The sequence below is a fragment of the Quercus suber genome, unplaced genomic scaffold (assembly GCF_002906115.3).
Source record: "Quercus suber isolate HL8 unplaced genomic scaffold, Cork oak 2.0 scaffold_57, whole genome shotgun sequence".
Taxonomy (NCBI): Eukaryota; Viridiplantae; Streptophyta; class Magnoliopsida; order Fagales; family Fagaceae; genus Quercus; species Quercus suber.
In genome coordinates, this window is record NW_027069522.1 from 1,663,968 (window position 1) to 1,681,393 (window position 17,426).

The following is a 17,426-nucleotide window of genomic DNA, read 5'->3' on the forward strand; positions in this document are numbered from 1 at the left end:
AGACAAAAGCAGTGTGAACACAAAATAAATAAATAAATAAATAAAAAATTTTACCTTTCAACTAAGTGTACAACCAAAAGTAACTGTGCACTGTAGCTGTGGAGCCAAAAAATATAGTTTTAGCTCCACTATTGCAAGGTATATTTTGATATTTAGTAGTGATAAAAATAACGATATAGCTATATAGCTATTTAGCACTACTAGTGGTAACTATGTCAATTTTAACAGTCACGAACGAGGATAACCATTGGAACATAAACAATTGTTTCTTACCTTTTACTTTGATAAGAACAAGAGACTGACTGATTCATAACCTATATACCTAGCTAAATGGACTGAGACCTTTGAACATTTGTCTATTGTCTACCTAAAAATTCTTAATATTCCTTCAATTAAATGCTTGCGTGTCCAGGTTCTATTGATCACGTCTGTCTCCATTGTCAAGGATCAAACATGGCATCAATAGTTCATTCATTGGTGAACTACAAAGATATGTTTGGTTGTTTAATGTAACAATTGATTTAACATCTTTAGAATGAGAGATTTATTCAAAGCAACTTTCTTTTTAAAAATTTTTAAGCTCTTTTTCCCGTCCGTCATCAAGTATAGCAGTAGTTGGTGAGTGTTACTCTCTTGGGTCCTCCTACTGTGCCATCCTTATCATATCTGTGGGACAAGGATAAATAATAAAGTTGGTGAGTGTTACTCTCTTGGGTCCTCCTACTGTGCCATCCTTATGACATATCTATGGGACAAGGATAAATAATAATGTAACAGATATTTGTCTTATTATTGATTTTTTGGACATTACATATTAAATCATTAATATTATCTGCGTTTTGAAATGATGCCAATGGTGCAGCATAGGCACAAGATGACAAGATAATAATTGTGTAGATTCCTCCTAACTTCTGACGATTGGACATTCGATGTAATATATGAATGTATAGGAGTTCTCCAAAGTTAACATTATGTGCTTATAATATAAAACTTATACAGTTGCTTACTGCAGTGCTTATGCCACATACAGAGAAAATATGATTCTGATATCTCTAATATCTAGTGTTTTAATTTAGAGTGGAGTGTCAACTTTTCAAGATCTAGGTTTGGTCACAAGTGACTAGGTGAGAGATATTTAGTGGCAGATAGATTTTTCAGCTTCAGTGGTGAAGTTCACAGGATATATACAGAAATAGTATAGATATCAGAGGTTACTAGCTATTGTCCATGACAATCTTGTTCCACGTATTGAATTGCCCACCAGTTCTTCTCGGTAGAGTAAGTATGAATAAAACCCTGTACAGAAGAAGATCAAATTTATCTGCAGCTGTACAAATATCTTCAGTCTCCATACAAACTGATGATAGTGAAAAATTAATTGAATCCAAGAAAATTTTGGGGTCAGGTATGGCTCTAAAAAGAAGTCAGACCCCACATTCCCTGCTCAGACAACCAAATACAATTGGTGTCATTGGAGGGGTATCTGTTTATTCTACTCTAATTTTCTTGGAAAAGCTTGTCCGGTGGAGCTCTAAAGATGGACAAGAATGTGTACCTTTTGTTGTCTGCAGTGACCCAGCATTAAGTAAGCAGCTTCCTGTTCTTAGCTCATTTCATTCATTCAATGATAGAAATGCTCAAACCCAATTCAATCATGGCCATATAGTTGGGGATCTGCAGCAAAAAAGGTTGTTTCTTGAGCAATCTGGAGCTTGTTGCATAGTCATGCCATGCCATCTGTCACATGTGTGGCACAGTGAGGTTTCTAAGGGATGTTCAGTACCTTTCCTTCACGTAGGTGACTGTGTTGCCATGGAGCTCAGCAAAGCAAATTTGAGGCCACTTGAAGCTGGAAGTAATGTGCGGATTGGGGTGCTTGCTACAGGTGCAACTTTAAAGGCTGGTGTTTATCAGGAAAAACTACAAAGTCAGGTATACTAATTTGGTACCTCAGGCCCTTTCTAAGTTCTATGCTAGTATTCTGTGTCTGACTATTTTTTTTGTCTAAATCATAAATTTCTCAATCCAATTGAGCTAATTAGTGATTTACCAAATAATTACAAGCTATATACCTTGCAGTATGACAACTAAATGGAGGCCACATACATGTCGGAAAGAGATCTTCTCCATTTGAAATGGATCCGTTTCATGGTTCAAATTAAGTATTTCAAATCTAAAGGTGTATCCAATATCACGTCCTTTAAAATTTTAAATGATATGGTATATTGTACATTGTTAGATCCAGGAAATAAAATCTTAACTGTGAAATGGGCTGTCTCCATTTAAGTGAAAGGATGTCAACTAAACTTATGTATACATGTTGGTTATGATTTATTAGTTGACCGCATAAAAGTCTGTTTCATGCAAGTTCTTTTTAAGGACAATGATACCAATATCAAATACTAAATGTTATATGACAGAAAAGAACAGAGGTCATTAAGACTATTTAATAACTTCAATGGAGTCACCACACTGAAGTCTCTGTTCTTTTTGTGCTTAAAATGACTAACTAGTCTAACTTATAATGTGCAGGGCTTTGAGGTTGTGTTGCCAGACCAAGCGACCATGCATCACATTATACTTCCAGCAATTGAAGCATTTTACAGAAGGGACATTACAGGGGCAAGGAATCTTTTAAGAATTGCTGTCCAAGTTCTTTTGGTGAGAGCTGTGAACACTGTAATCCTTGCTTCTGATGAAATGCAGGGTCTTCTGCCTCATGATGATCCTCTTCTTAAGAAATGTATTGACCCCATGGATGCTTTGGCCAGGTCAACTATAAGATGGGCTACATCTACAGAAAAGGTAAATCAGAAAGCCTAGCATTCATCACTGAAAATATGTACATGTTCCTCAAGTTATCATGGTTGGAATATAAGTGAACCAAAAAGCAGTGCCCTGAGCTTTTGTTGTGTCCATGATGGGTATTGTTGAATTCAACATGGTACTAATTAGAAAGACCATGCCAAAGATCAGCAATTGGACATGTGATTGGCTCTGTGTTTAAGACATGGCTTAGTTGGTCTCTCTCCCTTTGGTGAGATGAAGAGAACAAAAGATAAAAGACCTCATCGTTGAGTATGACTTGCTTGAAAGATTAATACACCTGGAGTTAATCAGTTTGATAAACTAGGGAGATGAGGCTTATTAGTACCAATGACTGTTTAAATAGTTTGATTTTACTCTGAATCGGTTTATATGCACCCTTATATAGTGTATACTCATTCTATTTAAATGGGATAAAATACTATTTTGGTTCTTAAATTTTACCAAAAATTTGTTTATCATCCCTAAACTCTACAAAGTTCATTTTTTATTCTTAAACTTGGTAAAGAGTTTTTTTTTTTTTTCCTCTCTCAATAGTTTAAAGACAAAAGTAGGGATAAAAAAAGAAATTTTTTCAATAGTTAGGGATGAAAAAAAGATTTTTTATTTTATTTTATTTTATTTTTTATTTAAGTTCAAGGACGAAAAGTGAAACATTTTCAATAGTTTAGATAGTTTGATTTTACTCTAAATTGGTTTATATGCACCCTTATATAGTGTATACTCATTCTATTTAAATTGGATAAAATGCTATTTTGGTTTTTAAATTTTACCAAAAATTTGTTTTTCATCCCTAAATTTAAAAAAATTCATTTTTTATCCTTAAACTTGGTAAAGATTTTTTTTTTTCAATAGTTTAAAGACAAAAGTAGGGATAAAAAAAGAAAAATTTTCAATAATTTAAGAATAAAAAAAGGATTTATTTATTTATTATTTTTTAAAGTTCAAGGACGAAAAGTGAAACATTTTCAATAGTTTAAGGATAAAAATTAGTATTTAACCCATTTAAAATTTAAAAAGTTCATTTAGTATTGTTTAGTGTAGAAGTTATTCTATGCAAACATAAATATCAATATCAAATAAAAATATAACAACCAAATTAGAGAAAAAAAAAAAAAAAAAAAAAAAAAAGAAAACTCAATTTGAGTTCCTTAATACAAGAAAAACCTGATAAGTGTTTGTCGAAAGGTATAATGTCCTGCCAGAGCTGTATAGTGTACACCATGGTGTCATGTTTAATTTCTAATCAACAACAGAAGAAATGGTCTTGGTCTCCTAAAGGACCTGGCTTGTTTGCATCGGTTTACTTTCATCTTAAAATAAAATGTACAAATTTTTAAACATATTTTTAAGCCATAGTTGTACTTTTACATCATAAACAAAATAAATAAATTATAAGCTAACGAAACTAAATTTATACAAAACTACAAGATATAAAATAAAAAAATTAAGACATTTTTCATTCAATTAATTATTTACTTTAAAATATCTTCATCAGGTAAGTTTTCTCACTTTAATTGATGTGGTGTTTAAAGTTGTTCATTTAAGCCCACATATTTCACATCTTATTTAACATTGAAAAAATTGATATGTTATAAGCACACATTGGATTTTTCTTACAACAAACTCCAGGTGTTATATTATATACTCTCTCCCATTTTGTTTGTCCACTACCCCATTTTAGATATTCCACCACACAACACTTGTCCACTTGAAAAGTTTAATAGCATAATCTCAATAATTTTCTTCATAGGGTTGACTTTTTTTTTCAATTTTTTTGTCTTTTTCTGTAGCTTTATGTCTTTTTTTTTTTTCTTTTTTTTTTTTTTTTTTTAAGTATGGGGCCTACTTTATAGAAAGAAAAAAATAAAATAAAATAACATGTAAGACCACTCCTATGTCCTATTCTTTTATTTTTCATTTTTTTTTTATTTTAAATAAGACTCACCTTAGTACAACCTTAACAAACACCGATGAGATACTTATTAACATTTGCCTTCCTAATACATACATAGACCCTTGTCTAATTGAAATAGTCATCATAGATAACAAAAGAGTGGATACCCACATTCACATGGGCAAAAGCTCTAGGAAAACTGCATAAGAGAACTTAGCATTATCATTGGAAATATGTACAAATTGTTTGTGTATTCATGGTTGGAAGATCTGTTTTTCAAATGATAGTTCCTTCTTGTGTCATATATTGTTGTTTTGTGTCCACCGAAGATGCAAAGTACATGTTCAAAATGGTTGTTTACGCTGTTCATGCCACGTATTCCTAATAGGCCAATACTATTTGCCCATATATTTTCTTTTCCTAGAATGCTTTCGATGAATTATTTCCAAGAGTCTTCTAAAGAATATATATACACTTTCCAATTCAAAGTGTTCACTAATCATTTTGCTAAGTGTGGTGGGCCTTTTTTGCAACTGTGGGTTGGGCTACCTCCTGCAACGCTATGGCTCAATGGTTCTGGGTAGGAGAGTTAGGACTGGCTTAACTGCAACACACCCCAAGCCAACTTGTGTGCAAACTAAAACTCCTTCGCTAAAACCTTGGTCACATGCCCATGGCAAAGGAAACTGTTACAAAAGAGTCATGGCAGGCAGGTGTAATATAAAAACAATAAAAAAAGAATATGCTTACTATCAGTCAGAACACAGGAAATACTAAATGATGATCTTAATAAAGGAAGAAGCAATGCAGTAATATAAATGCAACATCAATAAGACGATTACAATAAAAAAAGGAAATCACACTAATGCTTAATTAATAAAACAAAGGAAGAATGGTCAGTTTGCTATGCTTGATTTCTCTACGAAGTTAAGTCTAGGAAGGGAACCATTCTTCAATGTGGACAATCTCATAAGGAAATCCTGCCACTAAAATTACCCACTTTGAGAGAATGGGCCTATATGGCTTGTCCTCAGATTCCTTAATCTTTACTAGAGGGTAGGTTTTTAGAGGGAAAAAAGGGAATAGCCTATTGGTGCATGCCTACTATCACACTCATGCTTACTCTCTGTTTTTCTTTTCTTTCTAATTTCCTTTTTTTTTTTCCTTTCTAAGTTTTCTGCTCTATCTTTCACTCTCTTGTTTCGCTCTTCCTCTTTTCTGTGCACAACTGAGACCCCTTTTATATTGCCTATCGTGTTGGGTTTTTACTATTTTACACCGCTTAACCGCTTTTGTCCTGGTGTGGGTGTAATTCCTAGACCACCCACTGGTCTGTCAGCTACCCAGCCATCACCACTTACCTGTGCTGGTCGTGCCACATCTCATTCCCAGACAAAGAGTCTTATTTTGTTTTCTTGTTCACTGTGGCAATCCCATCCAGATAAGGGTGGATATTCTCTCTCACTATCCCTCATGGCATGCACCTAGTGATTCCAACTCATCTTTCCCTCTTTTAGGTGGCATATCATCCTAGCAGGACATTTCCCCCAAAAGAGTTTGAGCGGGAATTCCAGAATAGGCTTTCCCCTTCTACCCATTGCTAGACTATACCCTTTCTTACCTCTGACCCATGGCCCACCACTCCTATATTGGCTAGGTACAAGTTGGTGGTGCTTAAGCCTTGTGCGTGCTCCACTTCCATTTATGTCCATGGCTCGTCTACTGTTCATGCATTTGCCATGACCTGAGGGCTCATCTGCATATTTTGCTACTCATTCTTGACCTTTTGTGGCGTGAATGAGTCTCTGAGCTTTCATTCTTTATGTCTTACTTCTTTCCTGGGCTGAGCCTTGCTTTATTGTGGGCTTTTCCTTCTCTAATCCATTCTTTACTCTCTTTGCGAGTTGTTTAATACTTCTGCCATGCCATCTTGCTATTCCTGTCATGCTATTATTTAACTTGTGCTTGCTGGGCCTCTTTTGGGCCTGCTGTATGCTTTCCTTTTACTCAATTCCAGTAGCCCAGTATTATCATTGGGCTAGTACTCATGTTATTTTGGGATTCCTTGGCCCATTTCATTCTTTTGGGCATCCTCGACCCATTTCATCTCCTTGGGCATCCTTGGCCCATTCCAATTCTTCATTCTCATAGGCTTTTACTAAGTCTTTTGGGCTTTCCTGACCCAAATTACCATATCTTTTACTTTCGGGGTTTATGGGCTTTTCCACTAACCTCTTATTTACTTAATTCTTTACTTTGGGCTTTATTGGCCCATTCTTGCTATCTTTCTATTTCTCATAATGCCCATGGGTTTACCACTTCTTTCTCTGGGTTCATTTAGGCCTGCTTGTTTTCTTTAAGGCCCTTTTGCTATTTCTTTAGGCCTATGGTCCACTATTCTTGCCATTCGAGTTTAATAGTTTTGTTCTCAATTTACTAACTCTTTTCCTCTCATATTGTTGGGTTTCTTTCTGTTATTTGGCCTCCTTGCCAAAGTGGGTATCAACATTCAACCCCTTGAGCATATGAAGTGCTCCTGCGGTTCATATGCAAATAAAGAGTCTCTTCTTCTTCTTCTCTTCTCTCTGTCTTTTTTTTTTCTCGAGCTTTTTTGAATAGTGGGCCCCGCTTTATTTTCTCTCTCACCGTGAACAGTGTTGTCTCTTTAAATTTCCCAATTTAGCAATTATTCTGAAACACAACTTCCACTACATTAATATCGTGCCTTATTTAATGGATGACCCATTGCATCCTTTCATGTCAGCGTGAATGTCATTAGTACTTAAGTAGATTCCTTTCACCTCACTGATACAAAACACCTTTTTATTTTCCCTTTCTTCACTGCGTCTTCTCCTTCAAACACTTTCACCTATCTACTCCGATCAATCATCCTACCATGTCACCAGCGAAAGACAAAGGTTCTTCCCGCTGTAAGGGAAAAGAAATTGCCTTCGATGATCCTGCCACCAAAAATGTAGGCGAAGACACTCCTCACTCCAAATCGAAGCGCTCTGATGAAAGGAAAAGAGTTAGTAAATTGATCCTTAGTGCAATACCCATGCCCATTTCCTGAAGGTGTCCGGCAAGTGCTTGCCTCCGCCGCCAGGTCGCATATGGCTTTCCATTTGCCATCGCAACATAGAGGTGTCTTAGGCCCCTTTGGCTTCTTCGATCCTCGATCTCATCATATGCCAAGATACTTCACTCCTTGTGCCCATTCTTTTTGAATTTAGTTCAAGTACCTCTTTGGGTTGGAAAGAATAGGTAGATGACGAGTTGTCGACAAAGGTTTCATGGCGGCGTTATAGTGGGCCGGCGTGTTGAAGGCCATTGTCTCGTCACGTTGTTTGTCCAACTATAGGGACTTGTTCAATCTCCGCCATTTGGTCCGCCGGTGGTGTACCACTACTCATACTTTCTTTCTGTCCTACGACGAGATCATTGTGACCTTGGAAGACTTGGCAAATCAACTGCTTTTGCCCATTCTTGGTGATGTTGACCCCGGTGCTTTGGAGCTCTCCTTGAAGGAGGAGGCTGAGTTAAGGAAAGGAATGGGTGGCAATGCGAAGTTGTCATATTGGGTTGAGGCTTTTTCCAAGGCTTCTGATGCGGCTCACCATGTGGCCTTTGTTACATTTTGGCTCTGTAAGTTCATCTTTGGCTCTCATCCTCATTATGTTGTAAAGCCTCTTTATTTCTGATTAGTTATCAAGATATCTACTGGGGTGAGTTTGCCATTGACCCCCATGTTTCTAGGTCATCTGTATGTGCAATTAGATATTTTATAGAGTGATGAGAAGTCAGAGAGTTCCTGCCACATAGTCACCACTTCTGCCCATAGCATTATCTTGCAACATTTGTTACGGGAGCGTTATGCTAGGCATTTGGAAAAGTGTAGGCCTGTCCATTTTGACAAGGAGAGATACCATTCATGTCTAAAGGTTATTACTGATTTCTGTGGTCGTTTTATGTCTGATTTTTCATTGGCTTTCCATTGGGTTGGATCAAAGCCGTTTAGACATCTTGCTGTGGAGTTCTTTGATAAATAAGTAGGTTTTTGTTGAAGAGCATATAGGAATTTGGGTCCTGGTTATACATGTGCTGATTTGGTTATGGGTTCTTTTATTGATGCTGCTGGAACCACCACCTCATTGACTGGTTTTGATAAGAGGGGTATCACATACTTGGTAGCCACCAATGCTAAGTGGTTGCTTATTTGGCCGATATGGGGATTCAGTTTATGCGCTATTCTACTGATAAAGTGAGGAGGCAGTTTAGGTTGGATCAAGATATTCTTGATAATTTTTCTGCTATCATGGAGTCTGCTACTTTTGTTCGGCCATTCCTATGACATAGTGCCTTTGAATTTTGGAGCAGGCATTTTACAGCAGTCATCATTCCAGGTTTGCAGAGGGAGGGTATTTACACTGCAGCCATGCATAGGTACTGGCAGATCATGATGATTTCATTTGAGCAAGAGTTGTTGGGCAGTCGTGGGTTTTCTCTTATTCCCCCTAATGGTCTTTATGCAGTCATTTCTGCCAACCCTCGGTTACTTCTTCCTACCAAGTCTGTGGTGGCATATGCTAAGAAGTAGAGTCGGTCTACTATATTTGAGTGGGATGCAAAGGAGAAGGGGTGGTATTGGTACGCTGGTGATTTCCCTACGGGTTAGGAGAAGAGGGTGAAAGTGACAAACCTTCCCATACATACGAAGAAGGGCTCTGCATCTCGTTCTGCCAAGCCTAAACCTGCCAAGAAAGGTGATGACTCCTCTGAGACTTGTTCTGATATTGTCCCTTTTGAGGGTGACCTTCTTCCCATAGGTGACATAGTCTTGGAGAGTTGTCCTCCTCCTTCTGCTCATACCTGTTCTAACAGATGCCCTGATGTAGACAAGTCTATGCCTGTTGCTCTGTGACCATCCGTTGAGGCTTTTCCTTCTAGCGAGACCTGAGGCAACAAGAGGAAGACGTCTCCACCTCCTTCATCTGCCACCAGTGAGAGGAGAGTATGTTATCTCTAATTTTGCTTATTCTCTATTTTTTCTTATTCATAGGATCTTCCTGCGGCTAACCCGATATGCATGTTTGCTTATTTCCCTCCTTGTTGTCCCCTCTTTTTTGCAGTCTAAGCATAAGGAGGATACTTCTGTCACCCACCCCATCTTGCTTGATGAGCTTGAGTTGGAGCATGTTCTTTCCTTTTGCACATATTCCCATTGCCATGTGTCATTATGTGCCCCATTTCTTTCTCTTTTTTTTTCTTTTTGTATATATATATATATATATATGCATCGCCACTTATCATGTGCTCTTTTCTTTTGCCCTTCTTTTTTATTTTGTGTTCTTCAGGTTGACCTCGAGCCCATCTCCATTTATCACCCTACAACTGAGGAGGTCTTTGCTGGTATGGGCACACCTATGGAGGGTTTCTTTGATGGGGCCGATGTGGTGGCTGAAGCCATGGCCTTTGCTTCTGCTGCTGCACAGAGGGCTCCTGCCGAGACCCCCACCTCTTCCGCTGAACTTGGTCCTATAAAGGAGGGTGCCCAGACTGAGAGGGTCAGTAAGTCTACTTCCATTCCTATTGAAACCCCTACTCCTCAGAAGGGAGTTACTCCTACGGCTACTTCTCAGACTGAGAGTGCTTCCCTTGCTACGCCCCTTGTTATTTCGACTAGTGATCCTTTTGTGGCTTTATCTCAGGCAGTAAAGGACGATTCTTCTCTGGTGGTCACTCCCTCATCCATTCCTAGTTTTGCCACTCATGGGCCCGACGCAGATCTGTCTTCTGATAAGGGATTTGAGGATTCTGATGATGAGCCTACCATAAAGAAGAAAGTCTCAGATTCCAACGAGGAAGAAAGTGGTGAGCACGAGACCAAGGCTATGGGTATGCATTCCTTGCACTTGTTAGGCTTTCTCTCCCATCCTTCCCCCCTCCTCCCCCTCCCCTTTTTTATATACGCATAACTCTCTAATTCAATCCTTGATCATTCTGCATGTTTATTCCCTTGACCACAGATATTCCTGAGGAGCCTGAGACAGCAGCAGACATCATAATGCCTACAACCCCCATTCCTGCCACACCTACAGTTCCTGTTTCTACCACACTTACAACTCCTGTTTCTGCCACACCTACAGCCCCCACTTCTATGGGTCCTGGTATGTTTTCTTTCTTCCATCTTCTTTCTTATCTTTGTCATAGATTCGCTTCCTTCACTTCATCCATTCTTTATGCCGTATTCCATGTCTCCTTTCAGGTCCGATTCTTACTAGTGTGACTGCACCCTCTCAGTTTGAGGTAGGCAGTAGCTCTGCTACAGTTCCCGATCCCGCGAGAGAGGCTGCAGCTTTCTTCACTCGCTTTGACCAGCCCGAGGTCAACAATCTTGATCCTGCAAACTTTTGGGGTGCTAGGTCTCCTTATGTTGATTTTCACGGCTTCAGGGTTCCTGGGGAATGCGCTCCCCATTTGGAGGCAGTCTATAGGAGCCATGGAGACTTCATGCGGGGGTTTTTTCTCGGCCGTTCTACGAGAGAGCATTACTTGAAGTTGCTGGGGAGCGTGATGAATGATATTGAGCACAACTCCATTGATACCATTTCTGCTGAGAGGATCTTGCAGTGGAAAGCCGCGGTTCAGGAGTTGATTAGAGTGGGCTTTGCCGTGGAGTTCATGTTGGACCATTTGCGAGAGATTGCTCAAGCCTTCTTTATGAAGAAGGTTCAATCTGCTGTGGATGCTATAGACACACGCATTAAGGCATTGAAGAAGGAGGTGGCAGGCTTGGAGAGAAGTCGTGAGCGCTTACTTTCTGGTGTTGTTGGACCCAGCCGCTTTGAAGATCAGACCCTCATTTCTGGCCTTTGATGAGATTATGTAGTTCCCCATTTTGTTTTCTTTCCCTTATTTCCCTATCTAGCACACTTTTTTATTTTTTACAATACTTATTTGGCAAGTCTGACATGACTGCCATAGTTCCCCCTTTGTAAACTACAATACTACATTTGCTACTACTTTTGCTACAAGTATTGCTCTGACTATGATACAATGTGCTTTCTTTTGCTAATACTTTGTAGTTTTTTAATTACATTCTGAATAGAAGAATGCTACAATATTGTCTTGTGACATGGTCACTTGGAGGAAAGGAAAAAAAGGAAAACAAGGAACTAACTAAAGAGAAAAAAGAAAAAGAAAAAGGGACAACTACACGATGTCTTTCTTTCTCAAGCGTAATATCATTTTACCATTTGCCATTGATGGAGACCATTAGATCTTTGCCATCCATCTGGGTAAACAATAATACCTACTTGTGTGTGCTTCTTTTATCACAAGGGGTCCCTTTTATTTTGGTGAGAACTTAGATGGTCTTGTCATACCTCGCCTAACGTGGCCTGCTGCCTTTAGTACAAGTTTCCCTTCTAAAAACACTTTCTCCCTAGTCATCCTGCCATAACCTTTAGTCATTCTCTGTCTGTATTTGTAGCTGCGTTCTTGAGCCTCTTCCCTTTTCTCATCCAGTCCTTCTAGGTCTTCACACCTTTTTGCCGCAAAAATTTCATTCTCCTTTTCTTTCTTCCATACTTGCATGATTCTCAAAGAGGGAGTCATTACTTCAGTTGGGCTCATCACTTCTATTCTGTAGACTAAAGAGAAGGGTGAAAACCCTATGGTTGATTTTGGTGAGTTTCAGTAAGCCCAAAGGGCATCTGGCAAGCGTGTTGCCCATCCCCCAGTATATTCCTGGTTCATCTTACTGATGATCTTTATGAGAGTCTTGTTTGTCGCTTCTGCCTGCCCATTCCCTTGAGGGTAATAGGGTGATGATCGGTGGTGCTTAATCTAGTAGAACTCTAGCATTTTTCTTACCTCACTGTTGACAAAGGATGTGCCATTGTCACTAATGATTCTGTGAGGTACTCCAAACCTAAAAATTATGTTTTTCTTGATAAAATTTGCCACTGCCCCTTTTGTGGCTTTACAAAGTGGTATTGCTTCCGCCCACTTGGAAAAGTGCTTCGTAGCCACTAGGATCTATATGTACCCACGTGATGGTGTATTAACTGGCCCTGCCAAATCAAGCCCCCAGGTGTGGAAGGGTTATGGGGTGACCATGCTACGCAAGTTTTGTGGGTGAGTGTGAATCAAGTTGGTTTGTACTTGGTAGCTGTGGCATTTCTTCACAAATTTTGCTATGTCTCTTTTCATGGTGGGCCAGTAATAACTCATCTGTAGCAGGCATCTATACAACTTTTTATTTCCTTGGTGCTCTTACATTCTCCTGCATGTACCTCATTTATCATTTCCCTTGCTTCTTTGGGACCTATATATCGTAACGGGTCTCCATCATACCTTTTCTTGAAAAGCACTCTGTCGTGCAAAAAGCAGCGTGTTGCCAACCTTTTAAGCTTATATATTTCACTATGTTTCTACAGCAAGATGCCCTTTGTTAGGTATTACACAAACGGGCTCCTCCAATCCTCACTGATGAAAACAGCATAGCTTTCCTCCCTGTCTACTGTAAGTTGACAAGCCTCGCATTGAGTTTGGACTTGGTCTGCATCCTTATCCATGCTTAGCCAATAGAAACCCGCCCTTTGGATTCTACGGTACAAGCTAACTTCTCCTTAGAACCCGCAGGTTCTGTCATGTACTTCTTTAAAATTTTTTTGGGCCTTTTCTTGCCCCACACATCTCGACAAAATTCCTCCTGACATTCTGTGGTACAGTTCTCATTTCACCAGGGCGTAGTCTTTCAACGCTTTCAATTCTACCATATCTTCTTCTTTCATCAAGGCTTCCTTTATGGGAATCCTCCAATCCTCTTCACATCTTTCTTCTTAGAATCTCTTCTTTAGCATTTCAATGATGGACTCCTTTCGTTTGCTAACTTCTACCTTGGTGTTGCTTCCTTTAAATGCTATTTGTGACCCCAATGCTGCCAACACATTTGCGTACCGATTTTCACTTTTGAGAGCTTGCTTTATTTCAAATGTTGAGAACTTTTCCTCCATCTTCTGGGCTATTGTCCTATACGAGGCTAAGCTGAGTTCTTTCAAAGAGAAACTTCCTTTGGTCTAGTAGACCACTAGGTTGGAATCACCAATTACCTTTAAATGCTTGACCCCCATTTTGAGGGCCGTAGCTAGCTCGGTAAGGTAAGCCTTATATTCTGCGGTATTGTTTAAGTAAGGAAATTCCAATTTGAATGAGAACACCATGGCCTCGTCCCCCTCATGATATAGGACTATTCCCACGCCTCCTAAGTGGGCAGTTGAGGATCCATCAAACTTCATTACCCATTGTTCTCTAACTACATCTGCCATGGCTACCTCCCCTGGAACTTTGTCGTCTAGCAGGAATTCCTCTTCTCCTAGGAATTGTGCCAATAAGTCTACTATAACCTGACTTTTACTGCTTTAAGCGTTTCTGCCTTCAAATTATATTGTGACAACTATAGTAACCATTGGGATATCCTCACAGAGAGGATTGGCTGTCACAACAGAGCCTTGATTACGTGAGACTTCATCATCAGCCATACCTTATAGGCTAGGAAGTAATGATGTAGCCTCTGTGAAGCAAATACTATCACCAAGCATGCTCCTTCTGCCCTGGGATAATGAGTCCCCACATCTTTTAGAGCGTGGTTCATGTAGTAGACTGGTTGCTCAACAACGCTTCCATCTTTTTTGGCAATCAACGTGCCTATGGCATACAAGCTAGTGGCTAACTAGAGCAGTAACGACCTTTTGCAGATCAGGGCTTGCACCGTAGGAAGGTTTGTCATAATCTGCTGTAACCTTTTAGAGGCTGTCTGCTGCGCCTCTCCCCACTTGAAGCTTTGTCCCTTCTTGAGTAACTTGGCAAAGGCCAAAGTGATTGATACTAAACCAGGGATGAATTTTCGAATGTATGAGACCTTCCCCAAAAAACTCTTCAATTCCTTCACCATGGTAGGTGGCTTCATGGTCGCTATGGCTGTGGCTTTGGCTGGGTCCACATCTATTCCTCTATTATGGACTAGAAAACCTAGAAATTTTCCAAAAGATACTCCAAAGGCACATTTGAGGGGATTCATTCTTAACTTAAAGGTCCGGCAAGTTTCAAACACATTTCTCAGTATTTGGGTATGATCTGCTTGCCTTTTTGACATCACAACTATGTCATCCATATAGTCTTCCAGCTCGCGGTGCATTATGTCGTGAAATATGGCCGTCATGATACGTTAGTAGCTTGCGCTTGCATTTTTCAACTCGAAAGACATCACAATATAGGAGAAATTGCCTATGGGAGTCCTGAAAATAGTATTCTCCGCATCTTTTAGTGCCATTCGAATTTGATTGTATCCGCTGAAGCCATCCATGAAGAAAAACATGGCGTTTCTTGCTGCAGAATCTATTAACAAGTCCATGTTTGGTAGCAGGGATTCGTCTTTTGGGCAAGCCCTGTTGAGATTTCTGAAGTCTACACAGCACCTTATCTGCACATTCTTCTTCTTTACTGGCACAATTTTGGACAACTAGCATAAGTGCCGGATGGGCTTAATTAAACTTGTGGCCAGCAGCTTCTGCACCTCCTTCACTATCTGCTCTTCTATTTCAGTGTGGAACACTTTGGCAGGCTGAGCCACTAGCTTAGCCTTGGGATCCATGTTTAGCATATGTACCACTAGTATGGGATCCAACCAAGGCACCTTGCTATAATCCCTTGCGAAAACATCCTTGAGTTCTTTCAGCAACAATACTAATTCTCACTTTTCTTCCTCTGATAATTTTGAACTAATTGAGATAGGCTTTGGCTCCTGTGGATTAGTTCCTAGGTCAACTTCTTCCAATCTTTCTTCTACTGCTACTTGTTTTTTTCTCTTCTGTTGTGATTCCCTCCTCTTTCTCTGTATTACTTTCTTCTTTCGAACTTTCTTGAGCTATGTAGTACACCAAACTTTTATGCTGATATCCTTGTCTAGGGCCCTTTTGCATATCACATGTGGGCCCCACGCACCTTCATAATTTGTAGACGATTCTACCATCAGGGGTCCAAACCCTGACGCATTGTGGTGCATTGTTTGATTCCAGGGCAGGCGCTTCTTTCCTTTTCTTTTTCTGCAATAATAGTCTCCTTAGATCGGCCTTTGGGCCATCTTGAACGTCTTCCCACCTAGGCACAAAAGTGCCCTGTGGTTTTGACACTGAGCTTTCCCCAGATGTTGCCCACTTATCATAGAACATAGTTTCTACCAGATGAGCCTCCACTTTTTCGAAGGGTGATGGATTTGCTGCTATTCATATCATTCTACCCTTTAGCCTTCCTTTTGCGTATCGCATGTGGGCCCCACGCACCTTCATAATTTGTAGACGATTCTGTCAGCAAGGGTCCAAACCCTGACGCATTGTGGTGCATCGTTTGATTCCAGGGCAGGCGCTTCTTTCCTTTTCTTTTTCTGCATTAATAGTCTCCTTAGATCGGCTTTTGGGCCATCTTGAACGTCTTCCCACCTAGGCACAAAAGGGCCCTGTGGTTTTGACACTGAGCTTTTCCTAGATGGTGACCACTTATCATAGAACATAGTTTCTACCAGATGAGCCTCCACTTGTTCGAAAGGTGACGGATTTACCGCTATTCATATCATTCTACCTTTCAGCCTTCCTTTCATGCACTAATGATAAGTGGATGGGACCAGTTGACGCTTATGCAACCACGGTCTTCCTAATAGCACGTGGTATGAGACCTTCATTTTTACCACGTGGAAGGGGCCAAAGAGGCTATTAGTCCCACTTTCAACCATAGCTGAATGTGGCCTGCAGTATATTCACCTCTTCTCCCAAATCCTGTTACTTCCATTAAGCATCCCTAGATCTTTCTTTCTAAAATTCCTGCTGCTTGTAAGGTACTAAGCGGGATGTGGTTTATGGAAGTGCCCGTATCCACCAAGGCTCTCTTAATAGGAATTTAATTTGTGGATGCTGCCAAGTAAAGGGGTCTCCTGTGATCTGAGTACCCTGCTTCTATATCTTCATCACTGGAATTGATCTCATTTGCTTCTTGTAAGAGGGCCTTGCCATCTGTGACTTCTACTGTCAAGCTTTCTATTCCTATCCCAAAGGCAATGCTCACTAAAGCCTCTGTGACTATCCTTCGCTCATTTGCTATAAGTCCCAATTGATCAAACAAGTTCTTGAACCTGGAACTTTTTTTGCAAGGTGGTAATTGCTGCGGCAGGCAGGGCCGATCTTTCCTCTTCGTCTTCCCCTGGATCTGTACAAATGACAACTGCTGTTATACCCTTCCCCTTGTGGTTCGGGAGTGGGTTTCTTTGGACTTCTAGCTGGGACAACTCTAGAGTCCCTTCTTGGATTCTTCAGTGCATTAATCTGCGGAGGGTCTAGCATTCTGCGGTAGGATGTTGCACAAAATTGTGCAAGCGGCAGAAACATGAGTCTCTCCACTCTTCTTTGGTGGGCTCTTTGGAAACTTGGTTAGGCTTAAAAACTCCATCTACGATCCATTTATCTAGGAGCACATCCAGCTCTTTAGGGGTACATGATAGTGGTGGAAGGGTATTATAGTCCCTCCCGTCAGATTTCCTCTTTCTTTTGTTTGTGGATACTGCCATAGCTTGTGGGGTGTTTTTCTTGTCAGAACTTGGTCTCATTGATTGAGCAGTCTTTCTAGCTTTCTGTAACAGCTGTGTGAATTG

At 40.0% G+C, this 17,426-nt stretch overlaps 1 protein-coding gene across 3 annotated transcripts; it reads left to right on the plus strand.

Annotated features, from left to right (window-relative positions):
* The first annotated feature begins 367 nt into the window (after positions 1-367).
* Positions 368-11,800, plus strand: LOC111985721 (uncharacterized). Of its 3 annotated transcripts, XM_065772355.1 has the most exons (7): positions 368-1,585; positions 1,667-1,932; positions 2,533-2,805; positions 10,078-10,287; positions 10,432-10,618; positions 10,750-10,890; positions 10,989-11,800. In XM_065772355.1, exons 1-7 carry the CDS (start codon positions 1,228-1,230, stop codon positions 11,597-11,599), a joined length of 2,046 nt encoding a protein of 681 aa, XP_065628427.1. In that variant the 5' UTR covers positions 368-1,227; the 3' UTR covers positions 11,600-11,800. The 3 variants fall into 3 exon arrangements, with proteins under 3 accessions (XP_065628427.1, XP_065628426.1, XP_065628429.1); XM_065772354.1 differs by having other exon boundaries at positions 766-1,932; XM_065772357.1 differs by lacking the exon at positions 10,078-10,287 and having other exon boundaries at positions 782-1,932.
* Positions 11,801-17,426: the final 5,626 nt, after the last annotated feature.